The sequence below is a fragment of the Pteronotus mesoamericanus genome, unplaced genomic scaffold (assembly GCF_021234165.1).
Source record: "Pteronotus mesoamericanus isolate MK-2021 breed Mesoamerican mustached bat unplaced genomic scaffold, CSHL_Meso_final contig_182, whole genome shotgun sequence".
Lineage (NCBI taxonomy): Eukaryota > Metazoa > Chordata > Mammalia > Chiroptera > Mormoopidae > Pteronotus > Pteronotus mesoamericanus.
The window spans coordinates 24833569-24860857 of NW_026555078.1; the positions used below are offsets into that span (position 1 = coordinate 24833569).

Below are 27289 nucleotides of genomic sequence, written 5' to 3' on the forward strand. Positions count from 1 at the left end.
AGTATAAGGGGAAAATGGATAGGTTTCATAAAGGAACACAGATCAAACCCCAACAAAGCTCTACAGGGAGTGGCAGCTCACTAAGAAAGGAATGACCAGGAAAGGTTACATGGAAGAGGAGGAATGTGAGGTGGGTGGCCTTGATAGAGGGGGAAATTTTTACAGGTAGAGATGGCCAGAGGGGAGGGTATGGTGGGGGACGGTTCGGCCAGAAGGAACGGAAACACAAAGGTACAGACCAGCGCTGTCCAAAGGACTTTCAGTGATGACAGGAATGTCGTCTGTGCTGTCCACGAGGCAGCCACCAGCCACGTGTGGTTATCGAACACTTGAAATGTCCTAGTGTGACTGAGCAACTGAATTGTAACCTTTGTTTAATTTTAATGAATTTAAGTTTAAATTGCTGCAGGTGGCTACTGGCTACTTACAGTGCAGCACAGGTATAGTGGGTAAGAGGAATGACAGGTGGGGATTTAGCCTGAATATTAGGAATAAAAGAGGAAAGGAATTGTCAAAAAGGCAGCCGAAGCCCTTACAGAGTCTGAGGTTCCAGCTGAGGAATTTCTACCCAAATTAGGAGGCAAAGGAAAGCCCTGTAGGTTTTGAGCTGAGGGAAGAACATGACCAGACAGTGCTTTAGAAAAACTATCTGGCAACAGGAGGTATTCAATATGTGTTTACAAACTGGACTCAATGAAAGCACTAAGTCGGGGGAGAGATGAGGTGGGAAGACTGGGTAGATGAGGCAGGAAAAGAGATGAACCATTCTCTTTTCTAGGTATTCAGTTCAACCAATGTTTTGCTTTGGTTTTCTTTTCCATTTTTTTTTCCTCCCCTTTATTCCCCTCTGCCCTGCACACACCACCCCTGCCCCGCCCCCGCTCCAGCATTTCCCCTGCCCTTAGTTCATGTCCATGGGTCGTACATATAAGTTCTTTGGCTTCTCCATTTCCTATACTGTTCTTAACCTCCCCCTGTTTATTTTGTACCTAAATTTATGCTTCTTATTCCCTGTACCTTTTCCCCCATTCTCCCCTCTCCCCCTCCCTGCTGATAACCCTCCATGTGATCTCCATTTCTGTGACTCTGTTCCTGTCCTGCTTGTTTGTTTAGTTTTTGTGTTCAGGTTCAGTTGTTAATAGTGAGTTAGTTGTCATTTTACTGTTTATAGCTTTTGATCATCTTCTTTTTCTTAAATAAGTCCCTTTAACATTTCATGTAATAAAGTCTTGGTGATGATGAACTCCTTTAGCTTTACCTTGTCTGGGAAGCACTTTATCTGCCCTTCCATTCTTAATGATAGTTTTGCAAGATAGAGTAATCATGGATGTAGGTCCTTGCCTTTCATGACTTTGATACTCCTTTCCAGCCCCTTCTTTCCTGCAAGGTTTCTTTTGAGAAATCAGCTCACAGTCTTATAGCAACGTTGCAACCTTTGCAGTCTTATAGCAACCTTTGTAGGTACCTGTCTCCTTTTTTCTTGCTGCTTTTAAGACTCTCCTTATCTTTAATCTTGGGTAATGTAATTACTATGTGCCTTGGTGTGTGCTTTCTTGGGTCCAACTTCTTTGGGACTCTCTGAGCTTCTTGGACTTCCAGGAAGTCTACTTCCTTCACCAGATTGGGGAAGTTCTCCTTCATTATTTTTTCAAGTAAGTTCTCAATTTCTTGCTGTTCCTCTTCTTCTTCTGGCACCCCTATGATTCAGATGTTGGAGCATTTAAAGTTGTCCCAGAGGTTCCTAAGCCTCTCATTTTTTGGAATTCTTGTTTATTCATTCTGTTCTAGTTGAATGTTTATTTCTTCCTTCTGTTCCAAATCATTGATATGAGTCCTGGTTTCCTTCCCTTCACTGTTGATTCTCTGTATATTTTTCTTTACTTCACTTTGCATAGCCTTCACTTTTTCCTTCATTTTTGCAACCATACTCAACCATGTCTGTAAGCAACCTGATTACCAGTGTTTTGAACTGTGCATCTGACAGGTTGGCTATCTCCTCCTTGCTTAGTTCTATTTTTGGAGCTTTGATCTGTTCTTTCATTTGGGCCATATCTCTTTGTCTTGGTGCACCTGTTATGTTGGAAGGGGAAGAGCCTTAGGTATTTGCCAGGGCGGGGAAACTCATATCTCTGTGTTGTGATGCTGTATGTGGGGGAGGGGTCCAAGAGGGAACAATGCCGCTTGCTCTACTCTTGGCTGACTTTCAGTCACTTGCCCCGCTACCCACAAGCAAATTGGGCCCTTCTGGTGCAGATTCCTAGATGGGTGGATTTGTGTACATTTTAGGACCATGTGGGTCTCTCCAACAAACTCTCCTGTGAGGCTGGGAGTTTCTCCCGCTGCTGCATCCCCCACAGGTTTTTAGAGGCAGAAGTTTTGAGGCTTTCTTTTCCCTCACTGGAACCCTGGGTTGCGTGGTTTGCCTTGCTCCCCAGTTGTTCCTTCTGGTTTATCCACATGCATATGTGGGACCGCTGGGTCTGCCAGATGCTGCCTTACTGAGTGTCCTCTCAGCCCCAGCTGTCAGTCTCTACCCCTCCTACCAGTCTGCATGAATGTTTCTTCTTTAATTCCTTGGTTGTCAGGCTTCCATACGGTTCTATTTTCTAGCAATTCTGGTTATTTTTTGTTTTTAAATTTGCTGTTGTCCCTCTGGTTGTGTGAGGAGTCAAAGTGTATCTACTTATGCCTCCATTTTGGCCAGAAGTCCTCAACCAATGTTTATTGAACAACTGTTAAGAGTCAACCAGGCGAGAGGTTCTTAGAGTACTTAGGCTCGAACTAGCGTGGTGATCGATGATAAACTGACTTCTGGACAGGTGGGTTTTGAGGCACTGAAAGTATATGCTGGAGAGGGTGTCAATCGCACTGTTGGAAACACATGTGAGACACAAGAGCAGGAGCCAGGTGACACAGACAGACTGGGAACCATTTACCTGCACACATGTGACCAGGGAAGCTGCAGGAGTGGGTAACAGCAGAGGGAAAGTTTCAGGGCAGAACTGGGGGATGGTCCACCCTTGGAGCAGGTCAGAGCCAGAAGAGACAAAGAGTGTTACATAAGCTGGGGAAGGACACAGGCAGTGCTGGGCCACAGGCAATTTGGGAGGAGGGAGTTCCACGGAGGTATTTAGCCGTGGCAAATGCTGCAGCAAGACTGAGGAAAAGGAAGACAAACCACAGAGGGGCTGACAACCTTCAAGAGAGTTCAGGGGCTGCTGAGAGTAGATTCTGATCATAAAGAAGAGAAGGTCAGACTCGACTGCTCTTTCAAGGAGGTGCAGGGGTCAGGACTCAGTGAGCACCCACGCTGTGGGGGCCAAGGGTCCAGGGCTGGGGTGGATGTTGACTCAGCTCCCTCGAGCTATGGTCTGGAGGTGAACGCACGCAAGTCAATGGCAATTTCGGCCTGTCCGACAAACACTCTGATCGGGAAGGCTGTGGGCTCTAGCAGCACGCCGGCAGGCACAGAGGGTCAGAACAAACGTCCCAAAGGACACAGCATTGAATTAATGAATGAAGGAGACCCAAAGGGCACGATTCAGCCCGGCAAAATGAAAGGGACAGAGGGTGTTTCAGGACGGGAACACCATGGCACATTCCAGTGAGTTTGGTTTAGTTCAGCTGGAGCCAATGCACAAGGTAGTGAGCAGTGAGAAATCAGACTGGAGAGCTACAGAGACAGACTTAAAAGTGCATTGGGAGTGTGATTTTAAACTGAAGAGTGAACAGGAGCCGCTGTGCTACAACACGGATGACCCTTGAAAACACTATGCTACATATAAAAAGGTGTCACAAAAGACCACATAGTGTATAATTTCATTTAAATGGAATGTCTAGAACAGGAAGATCCTTAGAGATAGAAAGTAGATTAAGCGTTTGCCAGGGGCTAAAGGGTTTGGGGGGGAACTGGAGGGTGATAGCTGATGGGTTTTGGGGGGATGATGAAAATGTTCTAGATTAACTGTGGTGATGGTGGCACAACTCTAAATATACTAAAAACCACTGAATTTATATGCTTTAAAATGGGTGAATTGTGTGATATATAAATTAAAGCTGTTATCAAAATTTTTTCAATAAAAATGCTTAAAGGGAGTCATTGAAATATTTCAGGCACAGGAAAGACATGGTCAGGTTTGTACTTTCTAGATCACACCAGTTTCAGCATGCTGAATAGGTTGGGGTGGCAGGGAACCAAACCCACAATCTAAGTGAGTTTGTGGTGATTGTCAGGGAAGAAAGACAAGAGCAGTGGCCTGATGGGTGAAGCCCAGTGGTGCCGATAAAGCGGAGGTGAGGAAACGGGAGACACTGAAAATGCAAGAGCCCAGGCGAAATCCACCAAGGAAGGTCTCCGACGAGGAGGCAGGGCGTTGGGATGGAAGGTTCAGTAGGAGATGAGTCTGGCAACAAGGAAGGATTCTAGGCTCTTGGAGACAGAAATGATGGGAGAGAATGTTCAGTCAGACACATCTAGGACTCTGAAGTGGGGAAGAGGGAAACCATGGAGGCAAATGTGGGACGGCCTCGGTTTTCTCAGGAATTAGGAGACAAGACCATGGGTGAGCTGTGGATTGGCCACTGTTGGTGTGTTAGGCAATCTACACAAGATGAATAAAAGGATCAGAAAGCAGCAGCGAAGGCGCAGCTGAAGCTAAGTAGTATAAACTTTTGGTGAAGCCATTCTCCCGGCACTGTTACATGATTTTGTTTCCTTGGAAATCTTGCTGGGACCCATTAGCAGAAGCAGGGAGAGGGATGCTGTGGTAAGGGTGGGTAAGATGGGAAGAGCAGAAGAGTAGAGTTGTGAAGGAAGTGAATGAGACCAGAATTGCTGAAATAGCTCATGATAGGCACTGGCCCAGGCTGAGCAGGCTGGGTGTGGCCGGGGTGGGTACAATGGCTGAGAAGAACCAAAAGGCCGTTAATGAGGGCAGGCAGGGTTCCACTCAAGAAATGAGAGGAGGCTGAGAAACCCAAGCCAGGCGAGGGCAAGCACAGATCTCTGAAAGGACCGGTTCACAGAGGGGTTTTCTGTAGGTCAATTCTTTTCTACCTAAAAAAACAGGCAAAGAAACTCAGATATGCCAAGTACCTTGTGAGGCTCAACCACAGAGGGAAGGAATAATACTCAGTTCCAAAGGAGGACACTAGTCACCTCGTTTAGAAGTGTCAGAATTAAAGTTTTCTTGTAAATAAAATTTCACGACCCTAAGCATAATGCTGGGAAAAGGGCCCAGGTGAGAAGGGGAATGTGCCTGGTGGAATTATCTGTTCAGGAGGCCTGCCTAACCTGCTGCCCTGTAAGCCTGTGAGCCGAGCTCACCTCTGCCTCAGCATCGGTGCCTAGCACAGAACAGGTCTCGACAACCATTTGTCAAACGAACAAAAGAAAGAACAAAGAAATTGTAAGGTCAGTTTCTAACCAGCCAAAAGAGACTGTTCTTCCTGGACATATGTCACTCAATATAAAGAATGATGACTCTCCAAGGAAATTTAAAATGCAAGCAAACAGAGTCCAAGGAGAGGGGGATTAGTCCCAGCAGCGTATGTGCTTGGGGTCAGGGGTTGGTTTATCAGTTCTCGCGTGTGTCCACACACACCACACTGCAGGAGACCCACCAGCCAGAGGTTAGCCTTCCCTTTGGGAATACGTATTTTCAGAGAGCTGACTTAAGCAACTAAACCTCTAGATACTGTTGCTGAAGGAGTGAAGGAATGAGCAAGTTTAAGTGAATATGGCAGACATAATAATAGCAAACGCACTTCCTCTCCCTAAGACTGGACCATTCCTGAGAATCGTGTCTTTGGTTGTAACAAGAGAGAAAACAGGGATTCAGACCATTGTTGGCTTCTGGGAAGGTTTTAAACTCACTAAAGCCCGGGGCATCTCCAGTCAAAAAGTAAGCCTCTGGCCTGTAAGTAGTAAGTCACTTGAGGGAGAGTGGGCAGGAAGATGAACTTGTTTGTAAGGAAGGGCCTTGAAAAGAACAGTCTAAAGAACTATATCTTCTAAGTGATCAGGATTTGGGGAATTCTAAGATAGCATCACACACAGAAATGGCAGAAAAACATGGAAGCAGGGCAGGCTCCTGTGTGAGGACTGCTCTGAGAGCTTGAACTCAGAGTACTTCAACTTTGGGGCAATTGTCAACACTCAACCCTCAGTGCCCTACTAGCACGGGGCCATTGTCAATATCTCTTTCCAAGGAGCACCAGCCCACTTTTTCAAAGAAAAAAAACAGTTTTAAAATTATATCTGAGTTTGAGGAGAAGAAGGAGAGAGAGAGAATGTGCATGTATAGTTTATGCATTTCAAATTTCTTACTAAAAGTAATGTAATAAATGGAAAAGGGTAAATTCATAAGTGTGTGGGACAGTAGGAATAACTGACTATGGGGAAGAAAAACTTAACTACCATAGGAAAACAGGTAATAGCTAAACAAAATTATTAAAAGCATGGTCAAAAAGCTTCTTGGGACAGATTGACTTATCCAGGATAACACGCATGTGTTTTACAGTATTACAGAGGGAGTAAAATCACTTCTGGGATGGGGGATAATTGTAGAATGAACTGATACGCAGCTTCAACCTTGAATTTCAGCCAGATATGCTCTTTGGCTGTGGCTATGGAAGCCTGAATAGGCAAATGCCTCCACCAGCATCATTCCTGGTATCCCTGGTCCTGTGCGTGGTCAGTGGTCCTGGGAGTGTGTGTGACTCTTATCACATCTGATCAGCATCATGACCTCAGAAAAACAAACAAGCCATGGCATCTAGACTTAATGCTAATACCTAAATATTCAGTTTAGCTAATAATAAAAGTCTGTTCCTACGATATAATGTCAGACTTTTAAAATCTGACTACTAAAATGTTAAATACAGAAACTGTGATTATAATTTAAAATTTTGATAAATTTTTCAGATTTACTCTTATATTCTGTAAGTTTGTTCTATGATGGTGATATTTGGCTTCAACCCTATATTGGTATATTGATGTATATACTCAGACATTCAACCAAAATGTGTACTGTCTCTAATATTAATTAGCATGTGTAACATAAAATGTTCAGTAGTATCCTTAAAAATAATCATCTTCATGGGCAACAATGATAAAATGGGAAATGTCATATTCCTAAAATAAACCCTGAGCCCTGATATATTCTTTGTCCACAAAGAATCCAAATGCAAGAGGAACATTTTTGTTTCTCTCCCACATCTGACCTAAGACCGATTCTCTATTGTCCTCTACCACCACTCCCAAAATGCTTCTTCCTCCCAGACTACGACCTGCCATTCTCCCTCAGCTCAGTAAGAAAAAAAATGAAAGTCCAAAGGCACAGTTCTGATGGTGGGTGAACAAGGAATGCCGAATGATCAACAGCCCCTTTGGCAACACAAAGGGTATGTGTACACAGAGCTGAAGAAAGTAGACAGTGAGTCAGCACCCAGCCAGGTGAGTCACGGGTGATGGGACAGCTAACCATCAAAGCCCCTCCTACAGTAATCATGCGCCTCCTCACCAAGTCCCACCACCTCTAGGGGAACGGCCTGTACTGAGCAGAGAGTTCGTCCTCTCCAAGCTATTTAAACAAATGGTGTCATTTGTTAATCCCTGGCTGTGGCTCACGGTGAGAGCAATAATTCTTTATTGAGATCTGAGCTCTGACTAAATGCAGAGATTCAGTTTAGCAGTTTGGGGAAAGACTCCCCTTGTTAGCTGGTATCTTCCTTCTTTCCTTCCCCAGGGAAGAAAGATAAAGATAACAATTCCACCTATCTTTCCCTTTTTCCAATTTGCCTTTTTCAATTATTTTCTGCCTTGGCTAATTTTCTCAGAGGAAAAAAAAATGTCAGGGAAATAGTGACAAAATAGAATGGTGGCAAAAAAGACACAAAGTTAACTTGGGCTAAGACCATTTGCAATGTCCCAGTAAGGAGAAGTACCCAGAGCCTAACTGGCCAGAAGTCAGTCTGTTAAGGAGGTCTCAGGAAGTTGGGAGACATGATACAGGTGGTTTGGCCGGACTTGAGACCCTCAGCTTCCCACCCAGATTGAACTGGCCAGCAGCCTAACCACACTTTGCTCAGAGGTTGTCAAGGGGAAGTGCTGCATCACTGAGATACAATGAGGACCCGCACAGCTTGGGACTAGTCCGTTCTGGTGGCTGGATATAGAACACGGGATGGTTTTAGAGAGACAATGTATGACTAGAAGAAAAATGCTAATAAAGGAATGAAATACCTCATGCAATTTTAGTGGGATATATTACAAAACTAGAAAAAAGCAAAAATAAAGGTTTACAGCTGTACAGGGTCTGGCAGAAGTAAGGCCTGCTTGAGTGTGGTTGGTAGGGCAATAATATAGCTGTAATAACTTACAGTGTTAATTTGAGCCTTTCACCTAAAATGTCACATGGTGTGCTTGAGTGTGATATTGTTATGTTACAGAATTACATACTTACGATTTTGTAATGAAAAAGGGGCGCTATTTGTGTCATACCCTGTTTAATAAGTTTCTGCTTATAATTCCTTTTTTGGAATTTCTGGCATCAAAGAGCTTAGAAGGCTCCAACCTGCTTAGTGCTGAAGAAAACAAAAGGCCTTATATTTCCCACTTGAAATTTCATCCTTGGGATCTGCTACACAACTACCAATAAGGGCCAGGCTGGGAGAAGCTCAAACTTCTCACATTTCCCCAGTCAAATAATAACATGCATCAAAAGAATCCATCGTTTGCCATCCCGCTGGACCCTACATCTGTTTCACAGTGTAATGTGAAAAAGAACTTGAGAGTTCTCATCTGAACACCAGAGCAGCAGCTCACAACTAAGCAACAGAAACATGCACTGTCTCTCTCCACCTTCAGACCACAGTGTTCAGGCCTTGAGGAGTGTCCCCAAGTCACACCTGCTGGCTCAGGTCAAGTGGAACATCTCCAAACAGCATTCTAATAGGGGAAGGAGGTGGAGTCATAAACACATCCAGGTAGCCATGAGGTCAAAAAGCACCGATGTCGCCGTAGACTCATCCCCCAAGGTTGGATAAGCTCCAGGAGGAAAGGAGAACCCTGGGTGGATAATTTGGTTGGTTAGAATGCCATCCCCATAGGCCAAGGTTGGGGGTTCAATCCCCAGTGAAGGCACAGACAAAAATCAACCAATGAAGTGGGACAACAAGTGGCTGTTTCTCTCTCTCTGTCAAATCAATTTTTTAAAAAGGAGGAAAGAAGAAAGCCTCTCATAAGAGGTGGTATCTCCCAAATCCCCTCAAACCCCTAATCACAGCTTACCTTGGTACGAGGTGGTTGAACTTGTAAGCACTGAAGACCTCTTGGATCCTTTCTTCTACTTTTGCCTGGGAAGGATGCAGGAGACAGGGGAGAGAAAACAAATACAGATGAGACCTCTATCTGCTTTTCTTCCTATTGCCACAAATGCCCACTGGCGAGAGCTACGTGGTGTGGTTTTGTCCGCGGCAGGACTGTAAGACTGAGTGCAGGAGCTCTGCGGGATGACAGGCATAGACAAGGAGAAAGAGAGAGAATGCCCTGGACCACGCGGGCATCACAATCGGCTTTTCCGGCACCCCGATCCATAATGCCCAAACTAATGGCAGTCTGGCTCCCTGGCACCGCTTACTCGGGGAGCAGATAGATGAAGGCAGATGCATTTCGCTTGAAAGATTGATCCTCGCCTGCTCTGTGAAGTTGTTTAGGTGTTCATTTTATTGGCCATTCTCAAATACGCAATTAATTCATGCCAAGAGTCATATTTCTTATGGTTTAAGTACAGATTTAAATACAGACTGAACAGAATTAAAATCCCCTAAGGGATTTAAAAGAACATCAGTCATGGAAACAGGAAAGAAATAGCATATCTGTTCATTGGTTCTACGTCACTCACAAGACTAAAATGAAGGATCCACGAAAGCCAGGTCACCAAAGAAACCAGGTCGCCTGTGTCCTCTGAAGCCCACACCATAATGTAGTCACACAGCACAGCTCCTTAAGAAACAGGTTACAGCAAAGTGGGAGGGGGTGGCTAACAGGACACAGGGTTTTACCTCCTTCGGCATCCCTACACTGCGGTGAGAGGTGCCCTCACTGAGATTTCCAGATATATAATAATGTCCTCTCTGGGAAAATTTTTAAATGTATTATTTATTTATGAAACACCCACTGAGTCAGAGCTTCTCGTCCCTTTGACAAATGTGCTGGAACGATTTGTGATGATAAGGGAAGTGATGTGAATCATCTAAAATGGCAGCCAATCTAAAACTCTTTTATATGTGGTTTTAGGATATGCTTTGATATTTGCCTTTGAACATAAGTTTGAGGGATGATCTGGCTAAGGAAGTACAATACTTCAAAAAACAGTCTGAAGTCACTCTAAGACCTTGATTCAGGAGGAATAAGAAAGTTGTCCCAGATTCCTCATCATTCTTTTTCCATTCTGGGCACTCACACGGTGTAACAGGGTGCAGAGTGAGGGGGGTTCCCCGGAAAAACACCACAGCCCTTGGCTGGCAGATGGGGAGAGTAGAGATACTTTGCATTACAATGGCAAGTGGATATAACCATGTCTTTCCTAAAAAAAACTGTGCTACCACCTCGGGGCAAAAAGTGAGTATGTGACTGCCAGAATGTATGGTGGCTTGTGACATGGCCAGGGGTTTGTACAGAGCCTGTGCAAGAGGCAGGGAGGCTGTTCCCTGTGTCAATGAGCCACCCTTGCCTTGACTAGAGACGGCAGCCAAGAGAAGGTAGAGCAACACGGGGAAACTGTCAAATGCAGCTCATTGTGGGAGGAGTCGGAGAGGAGGTCGTGCCGGAAGCTCCGGGTCAGGATGTAAACCAAGGGTGGGCAGCCATGAAGGGAGCACCATGTTGCTGGTAGTGAGCAGAGCAGCCATGTGGTTTGGAAAGGTGTAGTAAGCAGGGAGCCATGAGGAAGGAAAGCAATGATACAGCAGCTACGCGAAGGGAGGAGTAAGCAAGCAGCTATGGCTTGTAGTCAGGATCCTACCATGTGGCCTGGTATAATAAGGAAGGAGACATGCCACTGCTCTGATCATGCCTGCCCTCGCTGACTCCAAAGCCATCAAGGACCCTGCCTTGCAAGATGCTGACCTGTTGCCTCACAGACCCAGACTCTATCTAGATTCTTGGGATTTCTACCTTTCCTGGACTTCACCATGATCCAGTGTATCACCAGCACATGCTTTCTTGGCCTACAGCACGGAGGCTGATGACAATGTACCCCAGATCCTGAAGGAGGGAGCTGCTGCAAAATGGTTTCCACTGCTGGCTTAAACATAGATAAGGATATAGGAAACTTTGGGGGGTTTTGGCTTATAGCCTTTGGGGAAGCAAGGCAAATGCTAGGTCTCGGGGAAAGAGCAGGGCTCTGAGCCAAAATGCTCCCAGCCCCTCCAAGGGGGGAATGTTGTAAATAAAAACCTGTTTCTTCCAATACTAATTGTGGGGTTATACACCAAGAACAAGCCCCTGTCTGCTTGGTTACAATGTGTCTAATATAAAGCACCCGCCTAAATGGAACACAGATGCATTTCTCAGCTGTGCCTTCCTTAACTGAGAGCTGAAAGGGACAGAAAAAAATATACAAGAAAAGATGTGCTGGTTAAGTGAATTGATGAATTCTGAATGAAATAAAAGCAAGTTGGAAGAAAACTCACTTCCCGTACCCAAACACAAGCTGATTCAAATCCATACGACTTAATATCCAAAGGCTAATTAATGGATGAGCCCATATCCTCCTTGGCATTCTGACACTTGGACTCCCAGGAGAAAAGCTTCCAGCCAAGAACTCCTTAACGAAAAGTCCCACCTTCAGTTCCTACTCGGGCAACATCAGCATCTAAGTACTAGATGAGGAAAATGGAGTTTTATTTCTAAACTAAGATACTTGACAGAAACGCAGGGGTATGTCATAAAGCAAAGTAGGAAATGCTTAAAATATTCCCAGTACAGTGTCATTTCTCCTTGAATTTTCCTAATCCCATTTCCTAATCACATTCTTCAGAATGAACAAGTGTTATCCCCATGCAGTTAGTAACTGACTCTTGTCTGAAAATCTAAATTATGAATTCTATTAATACCTCAGTATTACAGGTCAGCTTTTCATAATAATGGATAAATAAAGATTCACTTTACTTTCTCTTAAGAACTGGTATATTTTTCTACTAGTTTTATGAGATAAAATTCACACACTATTCAATTCACCCATCTGCAGTACACAATTTAATGGCTTTTAGTATTTTCACAGAGTTGTGTATATATTTCCCCAATTAATTTTAGAACATGTTCACACCCTAAAAAGAAACCCTGTACCCCTTAGGACTCACCCCCAAATCTCCATCCTCCCAGCTGCTGCCAATCACTAGTTTGCTTTCTGTCTCTATAGCTTTGCCTATTCTGGATACTTCATATAAATGGAATCACACAATATATGGTCCTTTGTGACTGGCTTCCTTCAGCATAATGTTTTCAAACTTTATCCTCATTGCAGCATGTGCCAGTACTTCATTTCTTTTCATTGCTGAGTATTATCCCATTATATGAATACAAGTATATCACATTTTGCTTATCCATTCATCAGTTGATAGGCATGTGGGTTGTTTCCACTTTGGAGCTATGATGAATAATACTGCTATAAACATTTCATTTCTCTTGGGTACATACCTAGAAGTGGAATTGCTAGATCATGTGGCAACTCTACGCTTAACTCTTTGTGGAACTGCCAGGCTGTTTTCCAAAGCAGCTGCACCATTTTACATTCCCACCAGCAGTGCATGAGGCTTCCAACTTCTTCACGTACTCACCAACACATGTTATTACCTGTCTTTGATTATAGCCACCTTAAAAGGTATGAAATAGTACCTCGTTATAGTTTGGTTATATTTTCCTGATGGCTAATGATATTGAACATGTTTTGGAGGCTTACTGGCCATTTGTGGAACGTCTTTGAAGAAATGTCTATTCAGATACTTTATTCATCTTTAAAATTAGATTATTTGTCTTTTATTACTTGAATTGTAATAGTATCTTACATAGCCTAGATACAAGTCCCTTATTGGATACATGATTTGCAAAAATTTACTCTCATTCTATGTATTTTTTAGGAACTGGTATATTTTTTCATAGAAAAAGATCACCTAAGAACACACAGTATGGTTTTTAGCATACAACTTTACACATAACATTTATTAATAAGCCTGAATTGGTTTTTGACAAATAATAATAGATTAATACAGAAATTTTCAAGTTCTCATCTGAGGAAGAAAATGTCAAAGTAATAACCAAAACATGCAACATCCTCTTTTTGCCTCCACTTCTCCCAATATAGCCTGCCAGTGTTATATAAAAGCATTCTTTAAATGTTCTGATTTGCATAGCAGGAGGAAAAGGAAAAAAAAAAACTAGCTGAATATAAAAGAGTTAACAGAACAGGCCTGAGACTGCTATGCTTAGAAAGGCCTGTTTGAAAGGTAGACCCTTGGCTGGTGTCTGGGCACCTGAATTTCCGGAGAGTTCCCGCCATTCCCCAAAGTGGCGAGAGGGGCTCACTGTGCCTAAACAGCATCGACAATGTGGTTTATGCTGGACAGCTACTTTTCTTCTGGAAGTTTGGAATTTGGGAAGTGTTAGGCAGAGGGTACCTATGTGACCAACCCCTGGTAAAAGGAAAAGCGCCAAGCCTCTAACAGGCCTCCCTAGCAGACAACACTTCACATGTGTTGTCACAATGCACAACTCAATGGAGGAATTAAGCCCACCCTCTGTGATTCCAGTGGGAAGAAGAATCTTCCTGGAAGTTTATGCCTTGTTTTTTTTCCAGGCTTCACCCCATGAGCCTTTTCCCTTTGCTGATTTTGCTTTGTAGTTTTTTGTGTAATAAATCAAAACCATCAGTATGACTACATGCTGAGTCATCTGAATCTTTGCATTGAATCAAACCTAGGGGTGGCCTTGGAGACCTTCAACACATTAGTAAATTTATAAACTTAGCCTCTGGGACAGAATTAAGGGAAGTAGTCATAACAACCACACAATATCTATCAGCAAGATCTATAATTAAATTCCTTTAAAAATTATAAAAATCCTCACTTAAAGAACTGAGAGCTAACTATTAAAAAAAAAGAAAACTAAGTCGCGACAAACTCTAAACACCAGATAGTTCCCTAATCGGAACACAAAAAAACCAAAAGCAGCTTCAGTACAGGGATGCTAAAGAATGGCCACTTTCCCTGGCCTCTCGTTTTATCTTGGATTTCCATGCTTCCTTTCCATCCCAAAGGAATGGACTATTCTCCTCTAGCTAATGTTTCCTTTCTGCCAGAGAACCCCCACAGGCAAGGCAGTTACCAACTGGGTACAACACAAAAGCTGATTAACAGCCCTGTAACAACAAATAATCTTTTTTTGCATAAATAGCAAAAGGCCCATAGGTTCATTTCCCTTGGGCAGAGGGAACATAGTTCATACCATGTTTTTTGTTTTGTTTTGTTTTTCCATTACCATTTAGTCCCCTTATAACACCCCCCTCCAACTACCTCACTGCTGTCCATGTCCAGGAGTCCTCTTTCTTTTTTGCTCAATCTCTCCACGCCCTACCCTTCCCCCACCAGCTGTCATCTGCTCTCCATCTATGAGTCTGTCTCTATTTTGCTTGTTAGTTCAGTTTGTTCATTAGATTCCACATACGAGTGAAATCATATAGTGTTTGTCTTTTTCTGACTGGCTTATTTCACTAAGTGTAATGTTCTCCAGGTCCATCCATAGGGCCGCAAAGGGTAAAATTTTCTTCTTTTTTATGGCTAAGTAGTATTCCATTGTGCAACTATACCATAGCTGTTTTGTCTACTCATCTACTGATGTACAGTTTTTAAAAAATCCTCACCCAAGGATGTGTTTATTGCTTTTAGAGAGAGGGAAAGAAGAAGGAAGCAGGGGAAGAGAGAGAAAGAAACATCAATGAGAGAGAGAAACAGGCTGGGAGAGCAGCAGGCTGACAGCTTTGCGGGGGAGGGGCCAGTAAAGGGGTGGAGGGATTGAGCAAAAAAGAAAGAGGACTTACAAACATAGACAACAATGTGGTGATTGCAGGGGGGAGGGGAATAGGGTTTAAGGGGGATAAATTGTAATAAAAAATACAATATAAATAATTTTTTAAAAACCAGCACATAAATACAGAGCTTATAGATGTATAAAAGTAGATTAAAAATGAAGAAGTAGAAGTATATACATTCAACTCAGGATAGAAGTTGCTTCCAGAGAGAGTGAGAGGCAAAATGCTAATTGTTTTCCTTCAAACAAACAACCAGAAGAAAGAAAACTGAGATGTTAGCAACTGCTAATTCTAGGTTATAGGAAAATGGCTGTTAATTATGTTATCGTTTGTACTTTTTGTTAACTATAAATTTCTTAAAACACAAAAAAGATTCAAGTGTGGCCAGTGTGGCTCTGTTGGTTAGGCATCAACCTGCAAAATGAAAGTTTGCAGGTTCGATTCCAAGTCAGGGCACACGCCTGGGTTGCGGGTTCAGTCCCCAGTCAGAGTTCCTACAAGAGGCAACTGATCGATATTCCTCTCTCACATTGGTGTTTCTCTGCCTTTCTTTCTCCTTCCCTTCCCCTCTCTCTAAAAATAAATAAATAAAATATTTTTTAAAAGACTAGAAAGTACTTAGTTTTGTGATGCCTTATCACCCAAGCTTCCCCACATCCTACACAGATAGGCCACAACAAAGAAACTGTGTTCTGAAAGATCATTGGTAAGTCAGTTATTCAGACCCTATTTGTTTTGCCATCCAAACAGTATTATAACTAACAGGTCCCAGGCCAGCCCTCCAAAAACCTATTTAATGTATAACATAACTGTTACTACTAACAGCACATTTCTGATTTTTCTCCAGTCATGAAGTAACTGGGCACTTAATATATGGTGAAAAGCGAACACAACGGTTCAGAGTTAGAAGTTTACCCTGCTTCTGACAGGGCACAGGCTAGGCACTTTCTAGGTACAGAATGTTTTTAAATTTGCTAGTCGGATTATACATTTTGAGGGGTACGACAATGTGCCTTCCCAAAATATAACTCTTTAGCATATGGATTATTTTGAGGTAAAGGCCATCGGTAACCAAGAGACACAAGAAAAGCTCTAAAAAGAAGGCATACAATGTTCTATTGTAAAGAAAATGTCCTTTTGTAAAAATGTCTCCCTCTCTGTACCATGAAGTAGAGAACTCTTAACTCTAATCAATGGAGAAGACTCAACTCTTCATAACAAACCTTACTAAACAGCTCTTGTTTACCATCCTTTCCCTGTTCTCTTTCCATAACTTATCCCTTCTACCTAGAAGATCCAAACCCTTTTTCTTTGTTTTAGCCTAAGATAATATAAAAACCTAAGTTCTAACCACTCCTTTTGTTACTTATAATGGGTGCTACCATGTGTACTTACAAAATGCACATGTTACTACATTTCTGTTTGTTTTTCTCTTGTTAACTTCTTTGGCTAGTCTAATTTACAGGGCCCCAGCTGGAGAACCTAAAATGCGTAGAGGAAAAGATTTTTTTCCTGCTCTACTATATATTTATATTTACATATTCATATATGCACAATGTATCTTCAAAATATGTAATATAAACTAATAAATATATACCAGCATGTGTATATATCATCTGAATACACGATAGAAACTAATATGTATATCAGTTTGTGTTTTTTGATGATAGATTACATCAGAATCTAGGGCCTAGAGATAAAGTGACAGCATCAAGTCCACAAGACTAAAGGGCCACAGCAATAAATAAATGCAGACCTAACTATCTACCTTCATTCTCAACAGCTCTGCTTAAAAAATATTTTCTGAAATTTTTCTAGAAATCCAACCAAGAGAACCACAGAACAATCTCAATTCATAGGTGAGTCGTAAAAAACAACTAATGCATTTGGTACTTTCTCTTTCACAGATTCTCTCTAAAGCCAATCTCATGATGCACCAACTTTCTTATCATGGACCATCACTTCTCTTCTTCCTACATCTCCCCATCTCTCCCAGAGGAGGACCTTTCCAGAAAGATTTGCTGCCTGAGACTCATGCTAATTCTGAAGATGTGGTAAAAGAATCGTTAATAGGTGAAATATAAGGTAAGGATTCTTCCTAAAAAAAAAAAAGAGAGAGAGAGAGAGAGAGAGATCTATGGGGGGAAAAAGTCACTTTATAAGCAATCTTTACAAAGTAACTTGCTGTAGTGAGTTCTTTCAATTCTTTATTTTGAATACAAAGTACCAGTTGGGGTTGACACATCCACCTAAAACAAGGTCTGGTTCTGGCTGCTTGTAGAGGTAGGCTGATGGTAAAAGAAGACAAATTAAACACATATTTAGTAATTATTCCTGAGGATATGAAGTCATACTTCCACATGTAAGGTGCCATTGTAAAACCTTTTAAAGATCACTTTAAAAAGTAATAATGTGGTTAAATTGTGGCAATCACAGATATAGACAGACTGGACACACTGTAAGAGAATTCTAACCGTAACTTGTAGTAAAACAGTCAATAACAGTATCTCACCCATACTCACAAGGGATGAATTTCTAAAAACTGCGAGTGTAATCTGGAAAAACATACTGGCTCATCTAAAATGTGGCTCCAGTAATGATAAAAATACTAAGGTCAAATATGGATATGAGAGTTTGAAGAAAACTATTTTATGAATAGGAGAAGGAAAAGAAATAGTATTTCTAAATTAGTGTGATTTTGCCCTGGCCAGTATGGCTCAGTGGGTTGGAGCATTGTCCCGTAATCAAGAGGTTGAGGGATCGATTCCCAGTCAGGGCATGTCCATTTGATTCCCCATTTGGGTGTGTACAACCCTCGGTCTGGGCATGGGTCAGGGCATATGGGAGGCAGCCAATCAATGCTTCTCCCTCACATCGGTATTTCTCTCTCTCCCTTCCTCTCTCTCTAAACACAATGAAAAACTGTCCTCAGGTGAGGATAAAAAGAAAATTTTAAAAAAATTAGTGTGATGTTTATAGAGTATGTGGTTTTAAATAGGTCTATGTACCTAAATTTAAAATGTAAATTTTGTAAGTAGGCATGTGATTTTTTTGCCTACATACCTAAAGTACATGTATTTTCAAGTTGACACACACACACACACACACAAAAAACCCCTAGGGGGACTTTTAATAGGGAAAATGGGGAAATTTTTTATATTTGAAATTGCTTTACAGTTGAGCAATAGAGTATATGCTAAATTTAATAAAATAAAATTGACTCACGTAGCTAGCCTACTGACTCCTTAACCAAGCAGAGCTCTCTCCCCTTCTATCAGATGCAGGGAGAAAAAACTCTGGCAAGTTTGACTGTATTTAGTGGTTGTTCCACCTCCATTTAATCATCTTTTGGAGCCTATAACTTGAACCAAGTCCACAGCAAGCGCTCCCTCCTTCAGGAACCACAGCGGTGCAATGCCCACTGTTTCAAGCCAGCTCTTCAGCCTGGCTCTCCATCCCACTCCGCTGACCTAATTTCCCACCACAGAACAACCTGCCCCCTCCATTCATTCCTGATAAGTCTTCCTCCCTAAGGGCTCCTTCCACTGAAATGGCTCCCCTACCCCCAACTCCATCCTTTGCAACCCAACCCAGGTCCCATGAAAGGAAGTGGCCTGGATGGAGTCAGCCCACTACAGACTGGCTGCCACCCCCCGAAATCCTCGTGCAATGCAGTCATAATTCAGCATTGAATTACATGCTTTTATAAGTTATCCTGTGATTGCTTCAGGCATATTTTTTTTTTCACTAAGAGAAAAAAATTCTGAGGGTAGGGACTGAAACTAATAAATCTAGATTCCCCTCAGAGTTGATTATCACTTCACTGAATGTTGTCTAATGACACCATGCCATTTCAAGTGAAGGATGCTTTTACCTCTGTTCAAGGGCAAACTTCAAACTTCAGTAAACCATTGTTTTTAACAAGCCTGCTACCTCCAAGACTGTACCAGCATTAACCTACTGACCTGAATCACAGAGCATTTGCAATGGGGTTACTACAGATGACAAAAAAAAAAGAAAAAATGAAAGAAAGAAAGAAAGAAAGAAAGAAAAGAAAGAAAGAAAGAAAGAAAGAAAGACATTAACAAGAGAACTCCACCTGCTTTAGGAGTTATAAAAAGGTGCTCCATGCCTCAAATCCATCAGTAAAGCAGCTTGTCAAGTGAGGTAGAGATGTTCAAAGCATACCCAGAGCCTGACCTAAGGCACTCTGGGATACCAACGTTCCGCTGCCGTAGCCCTGAGTTAAGCGGCCATCATCTGTCACCTGCGGGACTGCAATACTCCCTATCTAGTTTCCCTGCACCCTGTCCTCATCACCATCTATTTCCCAGCAGGGACCTAAATGAGCCTGATGAAATGCGAGTCAGAGTGTGTCAAAACCCGCCAATCAGGCACCAGTGTGAGAGGTAACAGATGGCACATTCAAAGTGGGTGCTTTGAGGAGATTTTATAAAGGAACAAGTTGCAAAGGCATAGGCAGGTGCAGGGAAACCACAAAAAAGGGTGCAGTACCCTGGGGCTGGCAACACAGGGGAACCTGACCCCCTCCTAGGCCAGAAGGTATGAAGAGAAGGTGACGGGCACAGAGTCCCATGGAGAAGGCTCCTAATAGGAGATGTGATTCTTCTCCCTCTCTGTCATCCCCCATCCGTACTCCCCATGGCCAAACACAACCAGAAGCCATGAGGCAAGGGAGCCTGTCAAGCAGGTCCACCTGCTGGGCCACATCCACAGAGCAGGGTAGAAAAAGCAGAGAAAATTTGGGGAAGGAAACAGAAACTATCCAGCCCAATGGCTTCCCATCTCAGTCAGGGTATTTGAAAGAACTTACATAGGGCCCTACACCATCCAAACTCATCTCCTATTCTCCTGTTTGTTAACCTCTCCACTCACAGTAGCTTTCCACTCACCAGGCACACTCTTCCCTCAGGTCCTTCGTACTGGTTACTTGCTCTACCCAGAATGCTTTTTCCCACAGATACACACATGGCTTGTTCCCTTGTTACTTCAGGTCTCAGCTAAAACGTCACATCATCAGAGGTTCTCTCTTGCCACCTTATCTAAAAACTACCCCTGCTCCCACCTCACCCATCCCTGGCACTCTGTCTCCCTTAGCCTGCTTTTTTGTCCCCACAGCATTTCTAATTAACATATCTAATAAGTGATAGATGATAGATAGAGAGCATAGGTAGATTACCCTTTTTTAATTGACTGCATCCTGGCCTAGAACAAAAGTTTCATAAAGCCATCACCTTGGCCTCTTTCATTCACTGCCACATGTCCAGTGGCTAAAACAGTGCGTGACACACAGAAGGCACTCAAGTATTTGTTGAATAAGTTAAAGTGAATTAATAAAACAAGGAATCATAACTAAGGGCTCTTTCCACTATTTTATGTGATAATATGATAATGATATGATATATGATAATAGGTTTAACTCCTATTATCAAATTGTTGTTTAACAAAGAAAGTCTGCTGATCATCAAATAGGAAGCAGGTGACAAGCATTGGTTTTTATTGACAATGGCATAAAATTGAGCTCTGACAGTAATTGTTCAGTCAGAACCAAAAGAATAATAGTAGTACCTTCTGTAAATGACTCCTCCTAGCAAGGTTGGCACTTCTTGTTAACGTATCATTATTAACCTACCAACACAGTACTTTTCTAAGCCTTAGTCTTCTTGTCCTGTAAAGTGTTTAAGGACTGAATGACACAATGTGTGGAGAGCCTTTAGCACAGAGCTGGGACCCAATAAACAGGCGTTATGATGATTATCAAAACAGTGAGGCAACCATGAAAATGAGATACTACATTATCTTCCCACTGTGTGAAACTGTTTATCCTAGACTTTTAAAATGTGAGCTGGAATAACAACAAAAGGAAATCTTTTATTTCCTTTCCATGTACCCTACAGTCGGGCCTACATTTGAAAGACACCCCAAAATACCAATGTTCCATATCTAACCCTAGCTTCCACTGCGGGCCCAAGCCTTGGCCCAGCCTTTTGCAGACCGGAACCTTGTTGTATCCATTGCTGCACTGTATGCCTAGGAGCTTAGACTATAAGTGCTGGTGTTTTCTTAGCTGGTAGAACTAAGCAGGAGTACTCTACTGAAAAGAAGTAGCAAAGAAGAAAAAAGGAAGAGAAGATCAATAAGGTTGCTGATGTTCCTTTTTTTTGACTTACCCCTCTAACCATGGAAATCTCTGTTCTGGTTCCTAATACACAAGCCAACTTCTATTTCCTTTTCTCCACTAGCATTCTACCCATAGTCTTATATGCTGGGTCACTTCAGTTAACTACATTAAAGTTGACCCAATAGTCTTAGGTCAGATACAATGAAAAAAGCTTGATCTGAATCAACTCAACAATTCATCACTTAGGAATACTGCAAAGATCTTGTAGGTTTTTCATTGATGGAAGATTTCTTGGCCATCTTTTGCAAAATACTTCTATAAAAGGACAGACTGGTGGTCTAACTAACCTGGGGAGCTACATTAAAAAGATAAGAGTTTCCTTTTCTACCCCCAAGATCCATGAAGCATAAAACTCCAGTATTAACACTGTCTTTGCTACAGGTATAACTGTGCAGTCAGTCAAGCCTTTGCTTTTGTTTTAATTAATTTATAATTCTATTGATAGCCATAATATGCAATATAATAACTATCACTACTAATTTTGCATCAGAGGAAGCTTCCAACTTCAGACAGGAAAGTCCCAGCAGGTCCCTCTAAGATTAAGCCTGAGACTGATCTTACTAAAAGATCTTATTTTAGTCAGCAGCCTGATGCTCATTTGTAAGTGCTAAAAAGAATTGCCCTGACCACTTCTCCTGGTGACAGATGGGTAAACATCTCCACAATAACTTGGGAACAGTACGGGAATGAGAAGAAAAAGGAAACTATAGTTCACTACTCATTCCCTAAACACTTTTACAAGAGATAGGTCCGATCCTACTTCAAGGACTCAGTGAATGTCAAGGAGTCCAATATTTATAATTTTATTGTAAACGCTTTCCAAACTATATTGTTTTCCTGTCTGTCTTCTCCAACCAGACTGTGCCATGCTCATGGTCGGGTGCTATTTTATTTCTTTGTATTTCCAGCATTAAACGCTGTGTCCAACAAACTGCTGGTGCTCAAATGATTGAATGACTTCTAAAATGACCACACACGAGGAAGGCCCCAACACTGGCACTGGAGGTCAGAAATTGAACAGATCGTGAAATGGCATGTCCTCACTCTGGCCACTTCTCTTCCACTCTATGTCCCAAAAGTACAAGTAAGGTGAGGAAAGTGTAGTATCCATTCGAGAACCTCCCGATGTCCCGGCAGAATGGAGTGAGCTGTCTGACCCGCCCGGGTGGCTTGTGACCTCCAAGCACAGAACATGATTCTTTCTGTCTTTCTGCTCTTTGAGACGGAGGGGACCCAGGTTCGGTCCCTTACGCCAAGCCCAACCCTGACAACGACCCCTCCCCACAAACACTCCACTCCCTAGACCAAGCCCGGGCGCCCGGAGCTTCCCAGAAAGGAGGCTCCGCGCTGCACCGCGGGAGTCGTAGTTCAGTAATAAGTTCCGCACGCGGGCTGCCCGCGGATGGGACTCCCACTCCCAGAAGTCGCCGCGCGGGAGCCTCACCTAGTCCTGTCATCTCACCTGTTCTATGGACGTGACTGTTTCCACCGAGTCGTCCTGCAACCGCTCCCTCGCGTGCTCGGGCCTCAGACAGTACAGCGGCTCTGACCAGACAGGAGAGGAAGATGGAGGGCAGTAGCAGGTGAAGGAACTCGGTGAAGCCATGATCAGTAGAGCAGCGGGTGGTGTATAAGACTCAGCTTCGTCCAACAACTGCGCGCATTGAAACTCGAGCGGGTTAAGGCGCTACGGCGAGCGGATAGAGTCAAAAATATTTTGAACGCGAATCTCTCTCTGCTACCTACAAGTCTTCAGGGAGTGAGTTACTGAGATGCTGCCGCCCCCCGCTGGTTAGAGTTGCTGCTGCAAGAGGCTCAACTTCCTGGAGGGCAAGGAAGGAAGCATGTGTATAGTGCCTCTGAATTTCCTCTGAGAGACGGCGTAGGATGCTTCGGTTCGTTATGCAAAAGAATACACACACACACACACACACACACACACACACACACACACACACTTCAACGTTCTGCTAATTCTCACATAATTGTAAGCTGTGGTTGGTAATCTCAGGTGCCCAAAAGCCCAATGATTGTAACTGTAAAAGCATTTCTGACAGGCTCTCCTTCCTAATTGCCTCAGTCACGCTATCATTAACAGAATTATTATGCACCTTCGGGTACGAGGCAGCCGCCCCAGGAGAAGCGAGCAGCTTCTCAACAAAAGGACCTGCCATCTCAGTACTCAGTGCTGAAGGGAAGGGGCATTGTAAATCTCTCCTGTTCCCTTGGGGGTTGCAGTGCAGTAGCAGGAACTAAAATGCAATAGAAGGAACACGTGTAAGTGAAACAGCAAAGGCAATATTCATTCATTTATTTATCCTTTTTTTTTATAGAGCACCGACTGCACGTCAGGCACTGTGCTAGGTCCTGGGGATACAAAAGTGAAAAGAGCAAAGATGGCCCCTGCCCTTGGAAACCTCACAGTCTAGTGGAATAGACAGAACTAAGTGAATGAGCACATAAATACAGGAAGACTTGTGATCAATGGTATAAAGGAAAACAGTCTGTGAGAGAAATTAAAGAAGGGACTAACTAGATTGGGTGGTGAGTCCAAACCTCTTCACGTAAGTGACATGTAAGCTGAGACCTGAAGGATGACAAGGAGCCATCCATGTGAACAGTATGGGGAAGAGCTTGAGAGGAAGGAACAGCAAGGTGGAGACAACATGACATAAATATACATATGTATGTTCATGTTAATTCTGATATTTAGTCTAAAGGTATTCAGAATTTTTAAAAAACCCTATATTGAATGGGGTTAATCATATATACCTCCATAAAAATAATTTGAGGTTGTGATATTAGGAAATCCCTGGTACCTTTGGACAAGCAATAGAAGAGAATCTTTCAGGGGCCACATCAAAAGGACTACACCAAAAATATAATACCAAGACATTAAACCATTCAGAGCACAGGGGATTGTGGGGAAAGGTAAGATGATAACAGACTTTCCACATAGAGCTGGACACAAGCTTAATTTCCTGTTCAGAGCATTTTAATCTGTTCCTACTCATTTCCAAGTCACATGTCTAGGACCCAGGGAACAGTGGTGCAATATTTCACAACCATCCATTCCCCTGTTCTCAGTTTCTGGTGTCAAAAATAACACTCAGAAAGATTCTAAGGATGAGGCCAGGATGAGGATGGCCTAAAGGACTCAAGACATACCCACTGTGTGAGAAGAAGGAACTTTCCTCTACTTATGACTATTTCAGCTGATCTAATAATTGAGACAGCTTAACAAGAGAAAACGACCAAATTTAATTACATATGCACACATGGGAACCCACATGCATAAGAGATTTAGAGGCAGTTAAAATGGGGTGTGTATGGCATTTTGAGCTAAGTATGAAGCAAGGTGCCTTGGGGCTTCAAAGGGTCATTGCAGGACAAGAAGGGCAGATGTGCAGTAATTAGTAGTTTTTCCTCCTCGATAGATAGGTTTTTTGAAAAGGTTATCTCTGATAATCTCTTATTATGAACAAGGTTCCTAATTCAAATTCTTCTAGGTACTTAATGGGTCAGGGGACAGAAGTTTCTCTTGAGCCTGAAGTATCAGTTAACCTTAGCTCAAAATAATCCACACACTGCACAGGCATACCTTGGGGTGACTCCTTCTGAACCCCTATACCATTTTAGTGGTACTGGTGCGAAGGTGGGTCGTGCAGGTGGTGGAATGTTACGAAATCTGAGAATAAGTGAGACTGTGGGTTAGGATTACCAATATGGCTGCACTATTCTTCCCTTTGAACTGGCAATTTACCATCTTTCCCTTAGTCCTGTTTTAGAAAAAACTGTCTGATCGATTCAGCCTTCTTTGTAAAGTGTTGCTTTGCTGGATAGAAATTTAAACTGAACTACTGAAAGAGTAGCTAGAAGTGTTTTGTAACAAATTGTTGCATCTATATTAGGTGAACCTAGAGCAATTGCAAATTGTACTCAAGAAAGAGAAATCCATTTCTCAAATGCAATCTCCTCTGCAGTGGGATCTGAAAGATATTAATAGGGGCATGGCAAGAGTCACCTGCAGTATAGTGTCTGCTCATTCAGTAAATATTTATTGAGTGCCTATTACATACTAGGCACTAAGCTAAGTGCTGAGGAGACAGTGGTGAACAGTCCAGACTCAGCTCTTAGGGGTCTCATGGTTTACCAGAAAAAAATGCAATTACACAATCATTACAGAACTATTTAATTGAGGGAAGTAGCATAAGGGAGAAAGAAGCACAGGCGTTGTAAGATTGCATAACAGAGGAAACTACAGGTAACCTGGAAGATCAGTAAAGACTCACATGAGAAAAAGAGTTAACTAACCCAGGCTGATGGGTCATCCTAGGCAGAAGAAACCCAGTGACAACCAAAAATCAGGTTAAACAAGGAATGAAAAAGGTGAAGAATTTGTATTCTATGTAGCACCAAGATTGTTCAGCGCTGGGTCAACAGTTGTCCTTCTTCTGGGTTTAATAAAACCATTCATTCAAGAAGCAGAATGAACATAATTACTGGCTATATGGCAGAGAATGATGTATTTACAGGAGAAAGTCTCAATAATGATAATTCATAGCAGCTCCAGCTTGGACTATAGATGGTTTGGGTTTATGTTACTCAAATGCCTGATAGTTTCCTGAATTAAACTGTGAATTATCATTGTTTTTAGAAAAAATAATACAAAATTATAAGGATAGTGCTTACTCCATCAAGAGTAAGAAAACAAGAAAAAGTTAAAGGCCTAAATAAACCCCTAGAGGTCGCTTCTGACCCCAGTGTAGGCCTACAAAGCTGGCTTCAAAACTGCTCTCTCTGCAGTTACAGGAGCCTGTATGTCAGCATGAATTGTTTCTTTTAATATCTTGTGGAACTATGCAATGCATAACTTGGAAAGTTTGAAAGATGGAAAGAAATCATCTATTATCTCACTAGGTAATTAATTTCCTCCCACACAGTTACTCTTCCACCAGCCTGGATACAATGACTTCCCAGCTCCTACCTAGGGCCAGCCCCTCCCGCTTCGCCCCCCCGCCCCCCCCACTCCTGCCCAAGACTTTATTCCACCAATTTTCCCTTGCCTTTCCTAAAACATCAAATTGTCCCTATACTTGATCACTCCCATCACCCTCAAACAGGCTACTTCTCCATTGTTGGGGGGGGGCAGGAAAGACATTTTAACCCTCGTGATTCCACTCCTCCTCCAGCTCCCTCTCCATCACTCATTTCATTTCCTCTCTGTCAGTGTCTCCATTTCCTCTCCTCCAACTGTTTCTTGGACCCACTCCAACCTGGCTTCCCCACCAGTTCTTGTCAAGTCCCCGTTGAACTCCGTATTGTAAAATCCAAAGGCCAATTCTCAGTCCTCATTTCATTTTCCTTGTTGACTTCTCACAACATTTTACATGGTTGATCATGCCATTCTTCTTGAAATACCTTCTTGGATTGTCTCCAGCACCTGAATTTTGGAGCAGCCCGGGGTTCTCTGTCTACAGTCATTCACCTGTGAGCCTACTCAGTCTCAATGTTTTAAATACCACCAGCAGGTTGAAAACTCCTTCATTTATTTCTCCATCTTTCTCCTGGATCTTTCTCCTGAACTCCAGAGTTCGTATCTAATACCGTCCTTGCATTTCCGCTTGATGTCTAATAGGCCTCTCAAACTAAGCACAGCCGCAACAGAGCTGCTTATTTCCATTCTCAGTTACAGCAACTTCCTCTTTCCACTTACTCCATATATCTTGGAACCATCCATAATGTCTCCCTTTCTCTCACTCCCCATACGTCTTGCTGAAAATCTATGCAGAATCTGACCACTGCTTACCAATCCCACTGCTAGTGTCCTGGTCCAAGTCACCATCATCTGTTACTTGGAGTCTCTCTTACATTCATCTCTCAACTGTTCTTTTTGTTTCCACTCTTGTCCCCAATTAGCCCAATACAAACTCAAAAACCAGCTGAACTTTTTCCAATGTAAGCCAAGTCACGCCTTCACTGAAAGGCCTCAACAGCC

The 27289-nt window shown here is 42.7% G+C and overlaps 1 protein-coding gene across 1 annotated transcript in view; it reads right to left on the bottom strand.

Moving 5' to 3' along the window:
- The window catches only part of FNTB (farnesyltransferase, CAAX box, subunit beta), a 62132-nt gene extending 39172 nt beyond the window's left edge, over positions 1-22960 (bottom strand). The window contains exons 1-2 of the mRNA XM_054567430.1: positions 22754-22960; positions 9293-9357 (exon numbers count right to left, since the gene is read on the bottom strand). Coding sequence (XP_054423405.1) covers positions 9293-9357; positions 22754-22897 — 209 coding nt within the window. The 5' untranslated portion in view covers positions 22898-22960. The remainder of the gene's footprint in view (positions 1-9292; positions 9358-22753) is intronic.
- Positions 22961-27289: the final 4329 nt, after the last annotated feature.